At 47.4% G+C, this 23914-nt stretch overlaps 1 protein-coding gene across 3 annotated transcripts in view; it reads left to right on the top strand.

Moving 5' to 3' along the window:
* Window positions 1-13078, top strand: part of KIAA1549L (KIAA1549 like) — a 238772-nt gene extending 225694 nt beyond the window's left edge. For all 3 annotated transcript variants that reach the window (XM_045523904.2, XM_045523903.2, XM_074372189.1), the window contains exons 18-21: window positions 1159-1256; window positions 3634-3782; window positions 4907-5058; window positions 9875-13078. In XM_045523904.2, coding sequence (XP_045379860.2) covers window positions 1159-1256; window positions 3634-3782; window positions 4907-5058; window positions 9875-10156 — 681 coding nt within the window. In that variant the 3' untranslated portion in view covers window positions 10157-13078. The remainder of the gene's footprint in view (window positions 1-1158; window positions 1257-3633; window positions 3783-4906; window positions 5059-9874) is intronic.
* The last annotated feature ends 10836 nt before the right edge of the window (window positions 13079-23914 follow it).

Here is a 23914-nt window from a genome sequence, read left to right as displayed (position 1 = left end):
AATAGGTAGTCTGCCACAATGCTGGAGGGAAAAGACCTCTCTCAGTTTAAAGAATCCTGTTTATGGATTCTCTCTGCTGCCACTTTTTGTCTGGATGACTTCAGGTTGAAAGTCCTGTCATCTTGTTCCTTAAGAGATCTGACAGGCTGTGATACCTAAAGAAAAAAACAAATGAGAAGCACTAGCCAAGCTGCCTCTTTGCAGAGAGCACTTCTAGATTTTCTCTTGCTCAAGGAGGCTATGGCCTGGCTCTCCGATCCAGTCTCTGGCCGTTTTCCTTTTATTCCCTCCCATGTTGAAGTCTTCACTTTTATGACAGTTCTGATCCCTTATTTTTAAATAGTGCTTTATAGATCGCAGAATACTTAGACATACACTGTCTTGCCTGAGCTCAGCACCCACCCATCTGAGCAAGGCATCCTTGTCCCCATTTCAGAAGAGGACACTGAGGCCCAGAGAGGTCACCTGATTTGCTTAGGGACATAAATTGTATTCACCAGCAAACCAGGACCTCCACCCATACTTCCTGACTCCAAACACATTGTTTTCCCTGACTAAACCCACTTTCCATAAGTGAGAAAGTAAGTCACGCAATCATTTGTCCATTCATCCAATATTTACTGCTCGTCCGTGATATCACAGGCACTGTTCCGGGTGCAAGGATCCAGTGGACAACAAAGCTCTTGCCCTCATTACGGTCTAGTTGGTGGCAGATAATAAACAAGCAACAGTATGATACCAGAGTGACAACTGCTATGACAAAAATAAAACAGAATATGGAGCTAGATTAAGTAGGGTTTACGGGAATACGGGGCTGGATGAATGAAATGAAGGAAGGCACCATGGGAAGAATTGGGAGAAAAGCATCCCAGGGGAAAGGAGCTGCAGGTACAAGAGCCTGAGGTGGGAAAGCACGTGGTGGATTCTAAGCACAACTGAAGGGCTCTGCCTGCAGTGGCCCCGCAAAGGGGAGAGTGGTGGCAGATGAGACAGAAAAGGGGCCGGGGGAACATGTTAAGGAAGATCAAAGGAAAAAGTTTGAGGAAGGAAAGTCTGACTCTCAGAAGTTTGCTTCTCTTTGAAATTGAGAAGAACCTGTGTGTTGATTGGCACCGGGGTTTTAACACATCTCCCTCTATGTGCTTGTCTCTTTCACAGGCCTACAGGTTTTCCCAGCTTCCTGAAATGGTCATGGGCTCTCCCCCTCCACCTGTACCTCCACGGACTGGCCCGGTGGCTGTCGCTTCTCTCAGGCGGTAACACATTCCTTTCTTTGCCTAGTTTGGAATGTTTGCAAAGGTTTTGGTCCTGTGTGCCCCAACCTGACAGATTTTTTTCATGCTCTGCCCCATTCAGGATACATTACCTGTATAGACAACCACATGCATGGGGCACCCCGAGTACCATGAAGGAAGTAGGGGCCACGGAGGGTTGACCTACTGTCTTAGCACTTAAAATAGAAAGTCTTGTAGAACTCACAATTGAAGAAACCCAAGGTCAACTGCCCCATACCCTGAAAGCCCCATACCCTGACCTTGAACATCTAAACATTACCCTAGCTCAGGTCATCCCAACAGCTGCCTCATCTGGGCACCTCCTGCCAGGTGTGTGCACCCAGAAGGCCCTTTGTTATTGAGGGGTGGGGTCTGAAGGGCCAGGGAGCAGCGTGTCTGGACTCTCACCCTGACTTTTGACTTCCAACAGGGGGAGGCTGAAGGCACAGGAACCCAGATATGTCCGTTGTGAAACACATATTCAGCATTCTCTTTACTCTGTAATAATACAAAAAGCGCACATTTTAAATACAAATAGACAAGAAATAATCCCCAAGAGCACTGGGAAACGTTGGAAGTCGTCACATCCAGGGCCAGGGGAAACAGCCATGCCCTCGGGTGCGTACAGGTCTCTGTACCTGTACCAGACCCTCCTGCTGTAGCCTCCCCCAACATGCTAATCACACCACATTTCTGGCCATAGGTCTGACTTCATGAAAATGGTGAAGAGAAATGAGTTTTCCCCCAAAACAACCCTGCCCTCATTTCCAGTGATTGAGGATGCCAAGCTGTGTGTAGACATCACCCTTTGACCCCATTTGAGCTCGGTGGGGTGGGAAGCAGCAGACCAGAGTTCCTAACCTGCCAGTAACTTGCTGTGTAACTCCAGGCAAGGTGCCTCACCTGTCTGGCCCCTGTTTCCTTATCTGCAAATTGAGGGCAACGGTCTAATGATCTGAACGGTTTTGGGAGTCCTCAACGGCAGCTGAGTGTATGGAACACAACCCAGGGATTTTCCTGGAATGGTTTTCTAAACGAGCAGATGGTGGGAAGCCAGGGCTCTGGGAGGGAGCAAACAGGAGAAGGAGGGGTGGAGAAAGGGAGGGAGACCCCACACTACTGAATCTCCAGCACCCACCATGGTGTGTGTGTTGTTAAATCCTCACGGCTTCAGTGTTTGACTTTCCCTGGGGGTCAGTTACTCCTGAGGGTTCTGAGGAGCTTTTCATCCGTCATTTGAGGTACGTTTGCTGAAGACCAGCACCTATTTCTCATTTCTTCTCTTAACCACCAGTCTCCTCCCATGTACTTCCGTACTGTCTGACATCTTTGCCAAATATCAGGAGGTCACTGCCCTCCATATGAATCCAGAGGGTTAAATCAGGGAGGAACCTTCGACATGGAATCATCCTCCCCTTTTATTTTTCAGGTAGGAAACTGGGGCTCAGAGAGAGGAGGTAGCTGGTACCCAGAACTCTGTCTCCCCATCCCACTCCCTTGCTGTGGCTGTTATTCTCTGTGACAGCTGCTTCTCTGCTCAGAGGGTGGCCCTGTGGGCTGGTAGCCTGGCACCTGCTGTGACTGCCTTGCCTCCCTCCATTTTAATTTTAGGAGAGCCCAGAGTGCCTCTGCCAAGGGAAGAGAGGGCCTGGCTAAAGAACCCTTTATACTAGGGGGAGAAGCCATGCCCCCAGCCCCTCCCTAGCCTCCTCTTCTTACATGGCTTTCTGAGCACTAAGTGGAAACAGGTGTTAAAGGGACCAGACTCTCTGCTTGCCTGTGGAACAACAACAACAAAAGCGTTTTCTCATTCATAGTACCTAGAAAGCGCTTAGGCTCCTGCTCCCGGGGGCAGCCTGAACTTCCCAGGGTCTTGGGCTTCTTGCTTCCTGCCAGTAGCAGCAGGAAAAGTCCCTGCAGCCCTGCAGCCCTGCGGGGTCTCCCGCCGCGGTGTCAGGAGGGGGAGCGACAGCGCACTCCGGACGGAGCCTTCCCATTGGCTGCCGATGATGTCATCACCTGCCGGGTCGACCATCCCCAGAAGAGACCCAGCGCTAATTGCTTGGCTCATTTTTATGTGCAAATTAAGTGTTCTACTCCCCAGAGACACGGGAGCCACCCTCAGGGGAGCACTGACCTTGAATATCTAAAAATGACTCCAGTTCCGGCCACCGCGACGGCTGCCCCAGGTCTGGGCGTGTTGGCCCCCTTTGTTATTCGGGGGGCAAATCCAGGCCTGAAGACGCTGCCGTCGTCGTAGGGCTTCTTGGAGGCTGAGGCGGACCCCGGCCGTGACCTGCCCCGGGGACCCCGCCAGCGGTCCAGGGAGGCGACTAAGGCGGCCCCTCTCCCCGCCCAGGTCCACCTCGGACATCGGCAGCAAGACCAGGATGGCCGAGTCCGCGGGGCCCGAGCCCGCCCAGCTGCACGAGAGCGCCTCCTTCGCGCAGGTGTCCAGAGGCCCCGTGTCCGTGGCGCAGTTGGATCAGTCGGCTTTAAATTACTCAGGTGGGCGAGGGGAGGAAAGCCTGGAAGAAGCCCACCCTCTGCCCCAGCCCCTCACCCGCAAAGCCACCCTCAGGAATCAACGTGACTGAGTTCCTGCATCCCCTCGACTGCAGGAGCCCTGGCTAGAAGAGCTCCTGCCTTTATTTCTTAAAAAGATCTGAAATAGAATAAAATATTAAGCTAGGTTACAGTCGGGATGGATGTTCACATTTTACCAGACTTCAAGCCTTAAAAAAAAAGTATTATCTATATCTCTAAAGCATTAAACTATCTACCACCATCTCATTCCCCTTCTCCTCAGAGGGAATCACAGTCCTTCAGTGGTGTTAGCCTTTCACTAAATATATATTCATATACAACAGTATATATTAATGCTTTATATATTTAAAATTTACGTAAAGGATATAAAGCTTACCTTTCCTTTCGTACTTTGTTTTCTTGACTTAACATTGTTTTCACCAGGTTGCTACACACACATAGCTTTAGCTCGCTTGTTTGCACTGCCATATGGTATTCCATTATATGAAATGCCGGTTTATCCTATCCCCTAGTGAGGGACGTGTTGGTTGTTTACCAGTTTTTTGCTATTATGAACAATGCTGAAATGAACATCAAGATTTGAACATGCCCTACTGGTTTTTTCAGTTTATTCAAACCATACCTTTTAGACTAAAACTGCAAGCACCCGGTTGTCAGCAATTACTAAAGCATTCACTGTGTTCAGAAATTCCGCCAGTGAAATCCAATCCTTTTAGTTCCTTTTCTTGGCTCTTTAAAAAAAAAACAAAAAACCCATCCTCCTGGGAGGAAAACACCTGGACCCCAAGGTGTCATTTCCTCTTGCCAGCAGATCAGGGGTGTTGGGACGGGGATGGGGGAGTTGGTGAAGGCTTGGCAAGGGGAGTTGAGCCATGACTTCTCTAGAAAGCCAGGTCTGAGTCACAGCAGGTGATGCCTCCACTACTGTCTGGGCAGGTGAGCAGGGCTGGGGCTGCAGGTGGAGGTTTGCTACCCTCCCTTGATGCCAGAGTCCTCCCCTGTTTCCCAGCTTCCCCCATTGTGTACATGTCCACCCGTGATCGAGGCACTGGCCTAATCTTGCCTGTCCGTCTCCTCCATGCCAGGCAATACGGTACCGGCTGTGTTCGCCATCCCAGCTGCCAGCAGACCTGGCTTCACCGGCTACTTCATCCCGACACCGCCCTCGTCCTACAGGAACCAGGCCTGGATGTCCTACGCGGGAGAGAACGAGCTCCCGGGCCAGTGGGCCGATTCGGTGAGACCCTCGCTGATTCCCTCACAACTTGACCTGCTTGACACGCTTCAGGGAGGAAATGGATGCGAGGTTGAGACTGAGTGTCTTCTTATCTCAGGCCCCCTCCCACCAACCAGGTGGCTCAAGTCAGCCATTAGCGGAGACAGTGTGGTGAGTGGGATGTCCTTTGAGGAGTTTGAGAACTGCTTTCTGGTCAGATTCCACCTCTTCCTAGGAGGCAACCTTAATCAGATACCTTTTTATAATAACTACCACTTTTGGAGTAGTTTCTGTGTGCCAGACACCATGTGAGACTTTTTATTTATATTATTTAATCTTCACAAAGCCTATCATGTAGGTATAATTATTCCCATGATGTGTCCCATTTAGCAGATGAGGAAACTGAGGCCTAGTCAGGTGACACGATGTGTCTAAAACCTCACAGCCTTAGTAAAGTGCTAAGCCCAGCATTCAAACCTGTATCTGTCTGGCTCCAAAGCCTTTACTAAATTTGTTCCTTTCAGCTTTAAAATACTGTGAACATTTTAGATGAAATATCAGAAAGTGAAGTATTAGAAACCCAGGACTGAATTACTTTGGATGCAGATCCTAAGGCTCCCTGCCTGTCTTCCAGCTGAAGACTAACTTGACATGGTCCCCTGATTTCTTCCTTCATTACCTTCATTATCCAAGTAGGAGTTTATGGCACAGTGGGCCTGGCCCAGCCTGGACCAGAGAGGAGCAGCAACCAGATGAACCTGGATATTCACACTCTGAGTCACCTGTCAAGGGCTGCCAAGTGAAAAACAAAAAACCGAAAACAAGCAAACAAAAATAGCACAATGATGGTCTCTGGAGTGGGTTGTCCCGGTCCCTGAGTGAGACCATCCATCATGGACGAGAAAGGCGGGCTGTCTTCCTAGGCTGAACCTGAGGGCCCCCTGGAGCTGTATGTCATTTTAGGGTTTGGTCTCAACATTTGAAATACATCCTCAACTTAGGAAACACGTTGATGCCCAAAACCTGGGTCATCTTTTCTCTCTGTCCAAACCCCGGAGGTCCATCCTTTCTACTGCTGCAGGTTCATTTCAACCTCAGTGCTGGTGACCGTTCTTATTGTAGTGCTGCCACATTTAAAAGACATCGGGGTAAAACTACCCTCCTTATACTGATAATCCTAATGATCAAAGCTTACCCCTTTAGTTTCCAAAATATTTCAAAATATATGCATCTTGAATTTTAAAATTCTGGAATTAATGAAATCTTTCCTCCTCCTTTAAAAGAGGAATGTAAGTTAATTTGTCTTTAACAAATTATTCAGCATCATTATTATGCCTCACTGTATACTAAATGACACTTACAAGATGGGTGCTGATGGTTTGTAGGATTATTGCCCCTACATCAAACATCTTTAAGCTACTATAATTTTTGGAATTATTACGAGGCTTAATATGGTTTTTCTTTCTCTGATCTTGCTCCCAGCTCACACCTTATATTGCTGCCAAGGTCCCCACTGTCAGAGATATACTCACCCTTCAATATGCTTTTCCCGATATGCTGTTATCTGCAAATGAGGCATGTCTGCGCTCATTAGAAGTGGTTGTAGAGTTGGAGTAAATAAACTCTAAGTGAGTAACTAGAGGGATTCCCTACTGTTAAGTCTGAAGATCTTACTGTGGGTGTGTATGGCATCTGTTTTGCTTGTCTGTGGGCCTATTTTGCTTCCTTTGTCATGTGCCACTATTCCAAACAGCTGAAGTCACTGGGTGTGAGTTGATTAGTTCAGAGTTTGACTCCATAATTCCACTTGCAGTCTAAGTACTTTTCAGGAAGTAGATGATACTTAACTTGTGCTAATTAGGCAGTAAACCTGCAGCTTTGTCGGCTCACCCTCTGCGTGCAGAGTTCCCTGGGTACCTTGCAGGAGTCAGCAGAAGTATGTACAAAACCTAGGCCGTTGTCCTCAGGATGATACTTACAGATGATAACTTAGCCAAGCTTGTGGTGACATCCAGATACCTTTGGGTTCATGTTGCCTTAAAAGTGAAGGAAGAGGAACCCAGCAAATCAAAACCTAACCTTCCAGATGGGATGACTTGATTGCCATGCCACCCCCCAGTGTGGGGGAGAGCTGGTTTCCTATTAGTTGTTTTCACGAGGAAAATGCTTGCTGCAGCCTAAATGGGTCTTTCCTGGAGCCCAATTACCACCTGGAGAGCAGGGCAGCGTGCCCATGCGTGGAGCATGGCAGCCAGGAACCAAGAGGGGAGGTCAGGTGCTTTCTCACAGTGAAAGCACAGGAGGCTCAGAGGGACCAGTTGTCAGCTTGAGAAAGATCCTCCGTTGGGGAAATGTTCACCCTCCACATCTGTGTGAGAAGAAAAAAGCCCCTACCATCATTTGGATATCTGACCTTCCTGATCCCAGTTATCCAGACATAAAGAGCTAGCTTGCGTAAAATCACCTGGACTTGGCTTAACAAATACGTTTCATCCTTGGTGCTGGATGGAGAAGGATTGGCATGGGGCTGCCAGGCTCAGCGGGAAAGTGTGCTGTGATCAGTAGGTGATACCCACCATGGACACTGGCCAGGGAAGGAATAGTGATTGCCAGCCTGGATTTTGGCCGGCAAGTTGTGATGCAGCAGCCTGCATCTACCACAAGGGAGGAAGAGTGTCGCATCTGCTCATTTGTCCCGCTTCTGAATATTACCCTGAGGCCACTTCAGTGGAGTCAGGTGTCCCTGGCCTGTCCCAGCCACCAGCACCAAGAGGCTTAATGCTGTAGAGCTGAGCAGTCTCAAGATTTGGACACTGACTCTCAGCTGCAGCTGAACTTGAAATGCAGTGAAAGGGTTTGTGGCAGCTTCCTTCACAAACATATGGCCCCAGATGGTCATGATTTCAGTTGTGCTGCTCAGAACCCTAGGTTCTGAGACACTCCTTCCTGTGTACTATGCACAATTCTGGGCACCGGTGCCCAGTAATAAGCAGGTGAGACACAGTTCTGCCTTCACTGGGTGGATGCCTGAGACAGGTGATGGCGTTATGAGCAATGACCTAGAGAAAGTGCACAGACGCACCCTACAGGGAGCCCCTGGCTACTACAAGGCTGGGGAAGTTCTCCCAAAAGGGAGATGAGCTGAGACCTGACAGGCCAGGCCCCTGTCCTGGCCTTGGCACTCTGTTATCCCGTTACCTGTGCATTCCTGGCTTCTGCAGCCCAAGGACTCAGACAGCCTGACTCTGATTTTCCTCTAAGATGCGTGTGAAATAAGCCAGCCCTCGTGTACAAAGACCCACCATTAACACCTATTTGCCACTTTGTCTTTCTTTGCCAGGTCTTATGGGGAAATGAAAGCCCCCAACTCTGGGACATCCATCCCACCACTTCTTCCCTCACTTGGGTCCTCACCGGCTCTCACCTGGCCCACTGAGGTAGAACTCAGTCTCCTCTTGGCCTCCAGGGGGCCCACCCCTAGAGCGTCCTTCCTAAAACCAGCCCCGTCCTCTGCTGACCACATGCGTGGCTCCCCAGCCAGGTTTCTCAGGAGGGGTTGTCAGGACATCTGGCAGGGGCTGGGAAGGGCCTGCTTTCCTGCTCCACAGTCACCCACCCAGAATCTCTGAATCATCCCAACCGCATCTCACTGCATCTTCACCAGAGCCCCAACAAGCATCTCTGTAAAGAATGGAAACATGCTATATTCTTCAGAAGCACTCCATAGGTTAGAAAACCTAACCCCCAGGCTGGCACTCAGTGGCTTTCTAGCCTGGCCTTGCCTGCCTTCCTGAGCTCCTCCCACACCCCGCACACCCTCCCTGGTCAGAACAACTCACTGAACCTCCCTGGGTGCCCCATCCTCTATGGACCACCAAGCCTCAGCATTGCTTTTCCCTCTGCTGGGAATGCCCCTGTCACCTTGTCTCCCTTGAATCAGCCTCTTCGTCTTCCAGACTCAGCTACGCTGCTTCTCCCAGAAAGCCACCTGACTCCCCCTGTGTGTCCCATTCCCTGAGCACCCCGTGCCTACGTCATCCGTGGGCACTTGCCTCGCAGTGTTGCAGCAGACACTGTAGGATATACAGGCTTTTTGTGAGTTAGTGTGCGGCACCACGTCTGTGGGAAAGTCGATGCTGAATTCCAAATCATTGCCCTGCCCTTACCACTAGAAATGTTCATGTATGAAAGCACGGAACTGTGTATCTTCCACTTCTAATGAAAAGAGAGAATTTTTTCAAGAAACCAAGATTATGACATTATAGTGCAGTGACTAACCACCAGCGTTGGAGCCAGTGTGTCTCAGTGGCTTGTCAGCTGTGTCACCTTCAACTGTGACACTGCTTGCTTCAGTTTCCTCTTCTGTAAAATAAGGACAAAAACACCTACCTCCTAGGTTGTTGCTTTGAAAATTAACTGAGATCACATTTGGACGGCCCTCAACACCAGATTCATTCAGTGTTAGCTGCTATCATCAGTGGGAAATCCCTGTGAGTCCTTTGCGGTCCTTAGAGAACAACATTCTGTTGGCTGGATGGTGTTTATATTAAAAAAGAAGGTTCAGATAGGTTCAGATGTAGGCTCAGGTATGTGCCAACTGTTTGCACCAGGTTTAAAACACCTGTTTAATTCATTGCAACCAGTATATCCGGTGAGTCCAAATCACCTATTTTCCAGAGTCCAGCTTTTGTATCTGTACAATGGTGCATGGCCTTCATTTTCTTCCAAGTCTCTTCATCATCTCCGATCCCCTCCTGCTTCTGATAATGAGTGTGTCCTATGACTTGAGCCCCTCCTGACCCCAGGCCCTTGTCTTCTCTCCTGTTGTCCTCTCCAGGTCCCCCTCCCAGGCTACATCGAGGCTTACCCCCGGTCCCGATGTCAGCAGAACTCGCCCTCCAGGCTCCCTCGCCAGTACAGCCAGCCAGCCGGCCTGCACCCCAGCTTGGAGCAGGCCCCGGTGCCCTCCACGGCGGCCTCGCAGCAGAGCCTGGCGGAGAACGACCCATCCGACACACCCCTGACCAACATCTCCACGGCTGCCCTCGTGAAGGCCATCCGGGAAGAGGTGGCCAAGCTGGCCAAGAAACAGACAGACATGTTTGAGTTCCAGGTCTAATGCCTTAGCCCCGTGGGACTTCCAGACTCAGAGGAAATAGTCTTTGGGTTTCTCCAGCCTGGCGTGATAGGACTGGAGACAGACGATGCGTGAGTCTTTCTCAGCCTTGGTTTCTAAAAAAGTGAACAGTGGGGCTTCTGGGAAAGAGGAGACTCTTGAACAACTGGATTCTCGGCTGATTCAACTGATTGTCAAGAAGTCCCACATGGGACCATATGTTTGATACTCTGTTATATTAGATGTTCAAAGTGTGGGTGTATTTCCCTCTGGAGCCTTAGTCACGAGAGACACTCACTCATCTGCAGATTCCTGTCCAATGCCACATTTTAATAAATCACCAGAAGGGGGAGAACATAGCTCTATCTTCGGTGACCTCTGCATGTTAACTCTGTTTCTGTGTTCAAGGCAATGCAGGCGTGTGATTAAGCACCAGACTGTACTCTCATTCAGCCATGACTGTCATCCTTCAAATCACCTCTGGTCTCTAAGGGAGACACTGACTCCAGCCAAGAAACTTGAGTCCTTTTCTTTTAAAGGTTCATATTCAAAGTCAAATAAATTGGATGAAAATCAGTACTGTCAATGACTTCACCTATAAATAGTCCTGACTCTTTTTTCCCCTCTATTAATTCAACAAAGGCCAAGAAAGAGAGAAGATGAGAGGGAGTGATGGATTTGTGTTGACAGGTTTTTGAAAAGGTGTTGTCAGCTTGGAAACAGAGTATTCTGCAAGTTGGGCTCCAACTGAAAGAGAATCGGTGCTAAGAGCTTTTAGGATCCTACAAAAGAAAAACAGTTTTTCTTTGCCCTGCAATGAAGGAGGCCTGAGAACGAAGCTTCTCTCTTTTTTGGGATAATAGACACATTGACTTTTGCAAGAAAACCTCTGTCTCTTCAACAATAACATCCAGCATGTGCTGCCCAGTGGTACGAAAGGAAATAGTCATTGATGCCTATTAGAAGCGGACCAGTGGATCCAGTCTCCCCAGGCTGCAGCCTCTGTTTATAGAAGCTTCTGAATGTAGAAAAATCTGTTGATTTACGTTTTAATGTAAATAACATTTTTAAAGGCGTATGGAGCTAGCCAATCCCCTCCCACCCTCCTCCCCGTAGTTGATAGACATAGGAGGACATGTGCCGAAATGACAGGCTTCTGACCTTGGGACCGTGATGTTGTAAATCACCCTCCCTGGCGTGGCAAGCCGGCCCCCAGAGCTCTGGGTGGACACTGCCTTGCAGCCCCGAGACACCACACGCAGAAGCAAACAGCTACTGACTTCAGGGAGCCCAGGGGAGGGGACACCGTGTTTCCCTCACCCACTTTGGGAGCTGTGCTCAGTGTCGGGTGCTTTCTTGGTGTCTGTTGGAGAGTGAGGTCCTGTCCTGCCTTCCCCCGTGACCCATCCAGCTTCAGCTTGCATCCATTCCCTCTGAGCCCATCTTTCCATTCTCTTCATGAGTTTCTTTGGTCTTTATTGAGAGAAGAAGGTGGAAATTTAAAAATTGAGTGAAGAGTAGGAATGGAACTGATTACAGTGGGAGAGTCAAACTGTCAAAGCACAGACTTTTCAAAGAAGCTGTTTTTTATTTCCCAATGGCAAATTGCCCTTTCTGGAATGTTCTGGAGATGATGTGTCATGAAATCCCCAAACAGATCTCTTGTTCAGATGATATTAGGTAGTGTCCTTTTGGTATGCTGGTTGATCTTTCATAGTGTTAGTTTTTGTTACTTAAAAAAAAATCAGCTATAAATAAAATGTATTTTTGTAATCTCCATGTGTATATATGGTATATTTCTACCAATGGCCAGTTGTTGTAGTCCAAAACCTAAATCAGTTTGCAAAACACTGTGGACAGTGTAAGATTTTATTGACAGATTAACACAATGCCTAAGTCTATCCAAATAGGAATTCAGTGCACTTGAATGAACAAAGAGCCAAAGAAACTCAGCCTTTTCATGCAAATGGTATGAGTCTGATAAAGTCAGCTACATTGTCCCGCCTTATCAATGATATTAATATTTCATCAGTGCAATGATATCAACCTAGTACTTTGTCTACTTGGTAAATGCCTGAAAATACTGTATGTGAAAATGAAGTTTCAAGATCTTAGTGTAACTAAAATATATGCACATGCTTCAAAGACAGTGTCTGCACTCTGGAGGCCCCAGTGACACACAGAGAAGGAGCCTCCAGTGGGTGGTGGTATGGCTCCCGCTTGCTAAGAGGATGGAGAATACTCATTGTGATCTTTGCAGAATCCCACAAAATACTGAGTTAGTCAACAGAGATGATGAAAAATATAGCGTGCTAAAGCAGACGCTCTCTTAAACTAGACACTGCAGGTTTAAAAACAGTATATGGGAGGAAGGCCTTAAGTTGAGATGTCAGTCTGTCCGTGAATGTGAAGATGGCCACCATTGTTAGATTTTTCTATGTCTAAAATGTGATCCCTTTTCTGAAGAGTCTCCTGACCTCATGAAGTTGACAGATACCTGGAAGCTGACTCCGAAGAAAGGCAGACGGTCAGAAGTGCCCCATGGGAGTGAAAATAGAGTTCCATGAGAGCCCAGAGAATCTGTGTTCCTTATGACCCTGCAGACAGTTGAAGAAGGCCCAGAGGACCTCGGTGACCTCGGAGAGGGAAGCACAAGTCCAGAGAAGTGGAGTGACCTGCCGGGGCCTCCAGCCCAGGCCCGCTGACTCACCATCTGGCTTGCTTTCCATTTCACCACATGGCCTGCACGCTCGTCTATGGTGTGTTTCCCGAACTGTGCCAGGAAGTTGCAAAAGTAGGCAAGGGTCACAGGAGGGACTCCGTACATCCTTGTGAAGATAAAAGACGGTTGAATATGTAAAGAACTTCAGCTAAAGTGTATAGAGGACAGTGCATTTGTGGCGTAATAAACATTTTTCAGAACTAGTTTCAATGTGAGTTTTCTGCATTCATGAAAAGAAATGCATTTTGGCTTTTTTTCCAGAGAGTGCCATCAAGGAAATGTTCTCCACTGCTCTTCAAGACTCGAGTGTGTTCCTCTCTCAGCATCCTGGAGCCAGACAGGCAGGCAGGGAGGGCCACGGCTGCCTGTCACTGTCACTATGTGGTGGTGCAGTCCGTGTTCTGCACTAGGGGAGGCAGGCTGGTGGTACAGGAACATAACAGTCTATCGTGTGCCCTGGTACCTGTGATCTGAGATGGCACGGTTACCTGTGGAGCGGGAAGTGGCTTCTTTCGGGGTGTGCTGTGGACAGAATGTTTGTGTCCCTCCCCCAGTTTCTATGTGGAAATCCCAACCCCTAGTGTGAGGGGAGGAGAAGGTGGGGCCTTGTGGGGTGCTTAGCCCATGCGGGGAGCCGTCGTGAATGGGCTTAATGCCCTTGAAGAAGGGACCCCAGGAAGCTCTCTTGCCCTCTTTCCTGCCACGTGAAGATAAAATAAGAGTTGACAGTCTGCAACCCAGAAGAGGGCTCTCACCAGAACCTGACCCTGCTGGCACCCTGATCTCAGACTGCTGGCCTCCGGAACTGTGAGAAATAAATGTCTGTGGTTTAGAAGCCACCCAGCCCACGGTTCTTTTGACGAAGAAAAGGTAGATTGTGTAGGAGTCCATTCTCTGGTGCCAGAAGAGGTTATATTGTGCATTTGTTAATTTCAGAATTTAGCAAAAGCACATGTAATTTCTGAGCATTATTGATGGAAGAATGGATAGGGAAGAGTTAGATTTGTGATTAAAAATAAAAAACTTCTGATAGAGAGTAGAGGTGGAGGAGAAGTTTAAATATCTGATTAAAAGAAATCCTTCCCCAACAGGCAGAAATTAATGAAATAGATCCAAAGCTGTAAATACTGGTTGGAGATAAATAAGCTTCTTTTTTCTACACAACGCGCAGGCAGTCACCGTTTAATAAAGTAATTAATAAAATAATAATAAATTATTTTTAAAGTTTGAGAACAGAATTTAAATTTAATCCATTTATTCTACTACACATCAGAAAATAGTTTAGACTTCCCTAACGAAATACAGCCAAACACTCTTAGAGAAGGATAGTAATTCAGCTGAGAGCAATGACTGACTCGGATTCGAGTGTTAGAAATTAAATTCAGCCATTTAGTCCAACCTTGAAGGTATTCTAGTGAGGGACCTTTGTGAGGACTAGAAACCCAATCCCACATGCTCAGTTGTAGGAAGTGACTGAGCAAATAGAGGTACACCTCTGAGATATTAGGGGTTTGGCTCCAGACCACCACAATTAAGTGAGTCACGTGAATTTTGGGGTTTGCGGTGCATATAAAAGTTATGTTTACTCTACTGTAGTATATTAAATGTATGGTAGCATTATGTCTAAAAAATACATACTTTAATTTAAAAATACTTTATTGTTAAATATTGCCAACCATCATCTGAGCATTCAGCAGGTGGTAATCTTTTTGCAGGTGGAGGGTCTCATCTCGAAGTTGATGGCTGCTGACTGATCAGGGTAGTGGTTGCTGAAGGCTGGGGTGACAGTGGCAATTTCTTAAAATTAGACAACAATGAAGTTTGCTGCATTGACTGACTCTTCCTTTCATGAACGATTTCTCTACAGAGACAATACTGTTTGATAGCATTTTAACCACAGTAGAACTTCTTTCAAAATTGGATTCAATACTCTGAAAACCCTGTGGTTGCTTTGTCAACTAAGCGTATGTAATTCCTAAATCCATTGTTGTTTTTCCAACAACCTTCACAGCGTCTTCACCAGGAGTAGATTCCATCTCAGGAAACCACTTTCTTTGCTCATCCATAAGAAGCAACTCTTTGTTCAAGCTCTATCATGAGGTTGCAGCAATTCAGTCACATCTTCAGACTCTACTTCTAATTCTAGTTCTCTTGCTGTTTCCACTACATCTGTGGTTACTTCCTCCACTGAAGTCCACTGACATCTCCTTCTAATATAAGGCTGTTTTATTGTATGGCTGTTAGCATAAGTGACGCCATCTTGGACTCTTACAATTTCTCCTGTCCTTTTGCTGACCCTACCCAGGACTATACTGTGCAGTGAATCACTTTTCTGTCATCAAGGGTTTTGTAGTTAATAGATATTGTTTCATAATCATTAGGACCAGGTGGCCTCTATGCTCTCTAGTCCCCAGTGATGAAGACCCTCCCTGACCGATTCCCGATGCCCATGAGACTAGCTACCCATTGACTCAGGAATGTGTTTCCTGTTTCCAAGCACATACCCCCATACCCTACGTTAACTATAAAATTGTGCCAGTGACCTTTCAGTGTTGCCAAATGCTTCCAGATTTTTGTCCACCCGATCCCACCCTGTGAGTGAGTTACCCTGTAATAAACTCATCCATTGATTACACCGAGCAGCCTGACTTGTGTTTTCCCATCTCGAGATGCCTCTTCAGTTCAGGGGGCACTTTTCATTCCCTCCATCCTCCAACAATCATCTACACTGACAATCCGTTGTTAGCGTAGCCACCTGGAGAACTTGCTGCCGCTCCTACACCAGCACTGGCTGCCTCACCTTGCGCATTTATATTATGGAAATAACTTCTTTCCTTAAACCTCATGAGCCAACCTCTGCTAGCTTCCAACTGTTCTCCTTCCAGCTTCGTCACCTCTCTCAGCCTTCACAGAATTGAAGAGAGTTAGGGCCCTGCTCTGGATTAGGCTTTGGTTTAAGGGAATGTTGTGGCTGGTTTGATCCTCTATCCAGACCACTCAGACTGTCTCCATATCAGCAATAAAGCTGTTTCACTTTCTTATCATTCGTGTGGTCTCTGGAGCAGCACTCTCAATTTCCTTCAAGAACTCCCCCTTTGCATTCATTGACAACTTGGCCAAGTGTTTGGTGCCAGAGGCCTGGCTTTTGTCCTGTGTAGACTTTCAACATGTGCTCCTCACTAAGCTTAGTCATTTCTAGCTTTTGGTTTAAAATGAGAGACGTGGAACTCTTTGTTTCAGTTGAACACTCAAGAGGCCATTGTAGGGTTATTAACTGGCTTATTTTCAATATTGTTTGTGTCCCAGGGAACAGGGTGGCCTGAGGAGAGGGAGAGAAGAAACGGGGCAACAGCCAGTCAGTGGGGCAGTCAGAACACACACATTTATTAAGTTCGTCGTCTTATGTGGCTGCAGCTAGCAGCACCCCATAACAATGACAATAGTAACATCAACGGTCAGTGATCGCAGATCATCATAACAAATATAATAATGAAAAATGTTGAAATATTGCAAGAATTACCAAAGTGTTACACAGACAGAAAATGACCACATGCTGTTGGAAAAATTGTGCAAAAGACTTGCTCCACAGAAGGTTGCCACAGACCTTCAATTTGTAAAAATGAAATATCTGCAAAGTGCAATAGAGCAAAACGCGCAGGAAGCCCAGGAGTGCCCGCCCGTGCAGGGCGCCTGCGTGGAGACAGAGCACAGCTCCCAACAGGAGGGGTGGAGACGGCCGTCCTCCCTCTGGTGTTTCCCCCTCCATATGGGCTTTCATCTCTGTTTTTCTCCACTAGCCTTCTCAATTTTCTCCTTAGTGTACATGTAGCTGAGAACCCACCCCAGGACCCACCCCACATAACCTCTCCTTTTCCATACGCAGCCCTCTCTGGCTGCCATCCTCCCTGCAAATTCTTGAGAACTGGATTGGTCCAGCTCATCTGCCTATACTGAGCCACCCTTGGGTCAGATGCCGACAATCAGCTGTAACCAAGGAGACAGGGTCATGTGACACAAGCACCACCTCCCACCCCTGAACCAACCCTTTCAGTGAGGGGTTTTGCTGGGGTCTTGTACCCAGAGGAGGGAGCATGAGTGAGCCGGTCCTTCAAAAGGAACCTACTACAGCCTGAAATTGGCCAGTCCTCCCAGTATGGCAGCCAGCACGTGAGTGGTCCCTTCGGACATGGCCACAGAGAGGAGGGGGCATCCCTGACTCCCCTGTCAGGTGAGCACGCGCTTGCTGGAACCCTGGCGGGCTGGCCAGACCTGCCCCGACCACTTCCCACCCCAACACCAGTCCTATTGATACTGCTGCCGGGTCTAAGAAGTGACTTCTGACCAAGGCGCAGTTAGCACGACATCTTGCTCAGCTGATGATAAATACTTGTAAATTGAAACACGTGATCTTAGCTCAGGTGCTCTTAATGTGGCTCATGGCCACAGACTTGCATGATGAAAAAACTGGCGAGCCTCTCAATAGTCTTTTGAGACAAAACTGGTTTCAAGTGAAACTGATATTATTGTGGTTCTACTCTTGTGACTAAGTCAGTGTCCCAAGAATTGAGAGGTCTCTTGATTTCTTAAGGTGAACTGCTCCAGAATCCTACCCTGGGATAAATGCGAAAATGTAGGGTGTTTCTGGAAAGGAGTATTTAGGAAGTAGAATTAATAGTACCAGAAACAAATTCTTTTAGAGGGTATTAAGTTGCTTTGGTTCTGCAGGCTTCAAAAATAGGGAAATTTGTGATAGGGCAGAATTTGTCTTCACAGGACAAATCGACACTTCAGTGAAAGCCATTCGTTATATAATGAAATCTAGAAATGGATTCTTTTCATTCTCTGACTTTTGACGAGACTTTTGTAAATTATGGAGGGAGGCCGTCAGTGTATTTTACATGAATTTACTGTGGCCTCCCCTTATTTTCCTCCATCTCTACTTTATGTCTAAACTGCGCCCACTCCCAGCCCACACCAAACTGAGAGGAGGTTTTGCCAAACAGAATCAGAGGAGTATCACTGGTCTGGGAATTTTGAAAAAAGCAGAAACGGTCAAGCCCTTGGCAACTCACTGTAAACCAGTCTCTGATTCCTTGTCTGTGAAATGGGTATAAGAACCGCTGCATTTCCTACCTCCTGTGGTGGCTGTGAGGAGCACGTAGCATCATGTATATGGGGGGGTAAACCCAGAACAGAAATTGTCACCAAGCACATTAGACACGTTGGCCAAAGGCAAGTACTGCCTGAGAGCGTTGACTGTAGCTGCTGCCTCGTCATGCTTTGCTTTCTGATTAACTTTGGGAGCCTTGGCCTCCACCGGGAACAGAGTGCTCATAGGCTATTAGAACTGTTTATGGTAAAATAAAACAGCCAAGGCTTTCAGGCCCTAAACCTGCCTGCTTCTCATCTGGCCGCCTCCAGGTGGTGAGAGGGCATCCCCTTCACAAGCCAGTTGCACAGCAGCGCCCACTGGGGGTTGTTAGCATCTGCGGGCCTGGCAGACCCCTGGTCTCCACCTGGGGCATGAGTTCATCAGCCAAGAAGAGCTCACCCTGGCCATCCCCAGCCCCAGAGGAGCAGTTCCAGTCTCTCTGTGACTGTATTCTTGGGGTAGATGGTGTTGCGGGGCAGAATAAGCCAACATCTGCTCACATGCCCTTCTCAGTGGCTCCCAAGAAGTCCAGGGATGGCGCTAGAATGGGACACAAAAGTCCCAAGACCATCCATCTCTCTGAGCCCCCATTGCTGGTCCCGGCAATTGTGATACCCACCTTATGTTCAGTCCTAACCACAGACCATGTGTTATACTCTGTGCTCTGCCCTCTGATCTAAGCTGATTGGAAAGGAGACACTTCTGATCCCGGAGCCACAAAATCCTAGGCTGACCAGCCACAAAAGTTGTGGCTCGACACTTGGGGCTAGGCTTACCAGATTCTTTGTCTAGGAACTACCAAGACACAGAGCCTAAAAGCAGTGGTCAAGCCTCAGAGGCCACGATGGGTGGTATTCAAAGCAAAGGTCCAAGAAAGCAGATTACTGAGTAAGAAGTAGCCTTGAGGCCAAGGAGGTTTAGATTATAGACGAGGAAGTCTATCTCCTGCAACAAAAATCGACCAAAAACCCAACTCTGAATGTTTCTGAGGAGTCCCTATGCCCTAGTGGAGAGCCACGACCCTGGGCTTTTGTGGCTCCACTGAGATTTGGGTAAGCTGGGCGACAACATAGTGTTGTTTCCCACGGCAGCCTGATTGCAGAGGCTTTCTGCAAGAAAGCACCGAGACTGAAGGAGGATTCTTCCCTCCTCTCTCTGCTCCTCTGTAAAGAAAGCTCAGATACGCACTACAGACACCCTCAAAGACGCTGTCTTGCTGCAGTGATGAGGAATAAAGGAGCCCCTGCAAAATGCTGTTACAGGGCTCACCATGGGGTGGAGACATTGCAGAGAATAGGATAGTGGACCCAGGAACGGAGGGCTTCCCTGTTCCTGCATTTTTTCTTTCTTCCTGGACCCTGTCTGCTTCCAGCTTTCAGGACAAATGAAGTGATCAAGTGAAAGGAAGTGGTGGCTGACAGATACAGCCCCAGAGAACTGGAAAAGACACAAGACAAAGCCAGCCTCTCTTTGCTGGGTCCTCACCAGAAATAGGAGAACAAGCTTTTTCCCCAGGATGGCCACTAGGCATCTTTAAGTGAATGTCATGCATTCGGCTCAAGAGCTCTGCTGGCCACTGGAAGCCAGAAAGGGTGTGCCTGGGAAGGGTGTGCAACCAAGTAGTGGAAACTGCTTAATTACCTGTAAAGGTACACAGAGGGGCAGAGGGAAACATAATTGCTTTGAGTCTCTCTATGACCTCTTGGAGGTACAGGTATGACGAATACTAGTTGGTACAGTTGGGCATTTCATTTTAACATTTTAGTGTTTCTGTTTACACGTGGACAAATCTGCATTTAGGGAGAGGCCACCTGACTCCTCAGAACTGAAAAAAAAAGATTTTGTTAGTATAATAGTTTCACCACCAAGCCCTCCTCTAAGCCAAAGAGGTCTGGCAAACTCTTGAAGGTAAAAAGCACTCCACGTTGTCTGGTCCCTGTTATGAGCTGTGTGAACTTGCTCTGGACTCTGCTGGGCCATCACAGAACACGTTAAAGGGCTTGCTTTTGCCTGTGGTGCCCACTCCATCACCCAGTCCCTGGGGCCTGATGGCTGAGGCCTAAGGGAGCCCCGCAGGGCCTGTAGAAGCCACTCCCTTTGAGGACACATCCCCAGGGATGCCAACATGACCTAATGAAAAACCAAGCTACCACCCAGATGTCTTGCCTATGAGACATTTAGAAACAGTTGGATTTGGGACATAGGGTTGATCCACAAGCCAGCTGTTGGACTGGATTTCTCATGCTCCATCTGATGGCAAAGCCAGAAGCTGTGTGCCTGCTCCTGGAACAGTCCATTTTCTAGGTCAGGTTTGGCGGCATCAAGAGAAAGGGCCTGCATAGTCTTAAGACTGTGAAAGCCAGGGGTTGCCAAATGGCCCAAGTTGCTGCATGTATTAATATTCAGATGCCTTGGGAACTAAATTTTGCATCTCTCTAATGTTTTGTCCCTAAAACTGGAAGTTCCCAAACAGGCCTTCTGTGTCTCAGGGACCACCTCTTTAGAATGGGTCCAGGTAAAAGAGAACCATAGGCTGAGACCAGAAACCAAAAGCTGTGACTTGGGCAGACGCGAGGCCTGGAGAAGGGCTGCAGGCTGTCTTCCTGCCAGGGGTGTGCGTGTCCGGGTGTGATTTTATCCTGTTGATCCTCTTTCATCTAATTGAAACTATGCAGGAAGCACTGAGAGAAGCTTCCACACAGTCACCCATTCAGTCCTTCATTGGCTGAGCAAACTTTCCTGAACACCTACTAAGCACCAGACACCACCCAGGTGATGGCGATTCAATGATGAGCAGGACACAGCACCTCCCCTCAGAGTTTACGGTCAAGGGAGACTGGTCCTTGAGACACAAAGCCCAAAATGTGAAGGATTCACCATTTACTTAGTGCTTTTTCTACCTCATAAGCGCCTGCCAAATGAAACCAAAGTCCCTTCTTTCTGGAAGTATTTAGAAAATGGCAGGCTTTGCAATTACATCTTCTGACTGTGCTACACACGGCTTTCCTCCCCAAGGATCTTTAACTGATCAGTAAGATGCCCGTGGTATCCCCATGGGATAGAGAACAAATTGCCAACTGCCAAGAATCAACAAGCGTTACAAACCCAAATTTCAGAGCTGTCACCATCAAATGAAATCAGGAGCCCAAATTGTAAGGACAAGAATAACCAGTCTGAGGGATGTACTGTGCAATCCCAATGACAATTTCAGGAACCATGTACTTTATGGATGAAACCACAGTACACTCTCACTCATTATTTTGGTGTTTATTCAGCCTCTGAAATTCAGTGCTCTATGGAGCACATCTAAACAGGTGAACCAGGTAGAATTTTGCAGTCATACTATTTCTTTTTCTTTTTTAATTTTGTTTTTGTGATTCCATTTCTTTGTTGCATTAGTCTGTTTCACTTAATTGAAATTGTGTTTGTTTTTCCTGGAAAATCTGAATATGAAATAAAGCACATTGTCTTACTGGCAATTTTCCCTCCAAGGTGTTAGTGGGTATTTATGTCCACATTTTGTCTTTTCTCTTATTTAATAGTTCTTTCTCCAGTCCCCATAAGGAAAAGATTTTAACAAGCATTTACAAATTCTCAAAATATTAGAAATCACCATGTAACGAACTGACGTAGCTTCCTGTTTTTGAAACGATCGGATCCCAGACTCTTTCATTTGGAAGAGAATTTAACAGGGAAATTAGCCAGCTTTCCACCCTGCGATCAGCACAGGATGAGTCCTGCAGCCTGTGTCACGGTATTGACTTACCTGGTCAATGATTAAGCAGAATTAGGGCTTCAGCAAGGCAGGTACTCAAAATGAGGGAGAGGGGAATGAATGAGGGGGAGATGGAGGGTTTAAAATGTAATTCAATGTTTAGGGAAAAAAGCAATATAATCATCACTGAGTGAGACTGGAGGAATTTCCTTGATTTTAAATTCCATATGGGTGAAAGGACACCAAAATCTCCTCAGTTTGGGGGCTGATTTACTCTAGCTCTGAATCTGTGTCATGACCACTGTTATCACACTTTACAGGGATCCCCATCTTAGGATTTGGCATCATCCAGACCTGGGTTTGAACCTCACCTTTACCACATTTTAGTTGTGTTACTATGGGCAAGTCATGTCCCCTCTCTGAGCCTTATCTGTGAAATGAAGCTAAGATCTAGTCCATGAAGTGACCAGAGAGCTGGAAGGAGCACACGCAGTTTACAGCTGTAGGGCACTCTGCAGGTGTGTCAGATTATTGTTATTGATTTGTCTCTGCTTGAATACTTCTACCATTGGGGAACTCACTATCTGTCAGAGCCAAAGCATTACCCACTAATCAACCAGGAGTGACTCCTATGCTCATCCCTTTCTGGACCCCCATTGTGGACAACCTCCCTTTTCCACAGCTCAGAACACTCCTAGGCCCCCAGAAGAGAGGGTGAGCTCAGGACATCTAGGGAGAGGTGACTGGTGCTGTGATGGGAAAGGCCCTTCATTACCTGGACAAGGTGAGACTAGTTGGAACCAGCTGGAGATCTCCCACGGCTTCCACAGTCCCATCACTCCCAGGGGTCATTCTTCTGAGCACCCAAAAGACTCAACTCACCCAGGGCATACCACCCCGGCCCCAGCAAGCAACTCCTTGCAAAACACACGGGCTTGGTGTATTTAAAGGTCCAGAAGCAAAGGTGATCAGTTCTGTAAGAATAACATGGAACTCACTACCAGAATCGTATGGTAAGCCAGCAGAAAAGAAGGGTCTGTTTGGGAAAACTCCATAAGACTATTCATACAACTACTCAGGGACAGCGTTGTTAAAGTGAAGTTCACCTGTGCTGAGATCAGGAGAAAATGTGCCTGCCCTTAACTTGGAGTCCAGACTCTTGGTGGTTATGACATTTGACTGCACAAACATTCTTCATACTGGCTGAGGTGGGCTGGAGGGGAGCAGGGAAAATAGATGAAAACCAATCAACAAAAAGTGATGTAAAGGTTTAAGTGTTTGGGCTTTGGATGGGCCTGGCCATATCCTTGCTGTACACCTCTTGGTGATTCCGTCAGTGGGGCTGAGGACATCCTCTGCATGGGTTCAGGTTATAAATATTAATGAGAAGCTCTATGTAGAGTGCTGAGCACAGGACCTGGCACAGAGAAATCCCTCAATACCTCGTGCTTGATACTTGGTATTGATGGGTGTGGTGCTGTGCAGGGCTTGCGAGAAACTCTAAGAGTGTCACCAAACCCCATTGGTCAAACCCCAAGACACTTTTTCCAGCTCTAGAACTGGTCCTGTCAGAGCACCTTTGCTCTGTTCCTCTAACAAACTGTAAAATGACATCAGTTCTTGACATGTACCTGTGAATTTCCTTGGTGGGGATGTGGAAGGATGCAGTGAACAATTCAGATTTGGACACCTGCCTCTTTCCCACACAGATCACACAGCCTTTTTCTGCAAGAGGCCTGATCACGTACATGCACATGCAAGCACACACACACACACACACACACACACACACCCCACACCTTTGACAAGCAAGCCTGTCCTGATGTCCTGTGACTCTTCCCAAATCACCTCCAGGAGGGACAAAAGAGGGAACCTAGATTCCTGGAGGCTTACCCAGGAAGGAGCTGCTGCTTGGAGGGGGTGAGTGGGCTCAGCCACTGACCCACTGTATCTTCACAGTGGCTTCACTTCACTGGTTTATAAAGAGATACCATTTTTATCTGCTCCCATATCAGTTAACTCTGGAAATCAAGCCTACATTAAACCTCAAATTTCCCTCTTTCCAAACTCAACACAATCTAATCGGTTAAATAAGGAAGAAAAAAATATATATCTATCCTTTTAACTAGACCTGAACTGTCCAATATGGTAGCCACTGACCCCATGGGGCTA

Source organism: Camelus bactrianus, chromosome 10, assembly GCF_048773025.1.
Source record: "Camelus bactrianus isolate YW-2024 breed Bactrian camel chromosome 10, ASM4877302v1, whole genome shotgun sequence".
Taxonomy (NCBI): Eukaryota; Metazoa; Chordata; class Mammalia; order Artiodactyla; family Camelidae; genus Camelus; species Camelus bactrianus.
Note: the sequence above shows the minus strand (reverse complement) of the source record. Positions and strands in the feature narration are given on the sequence as shown.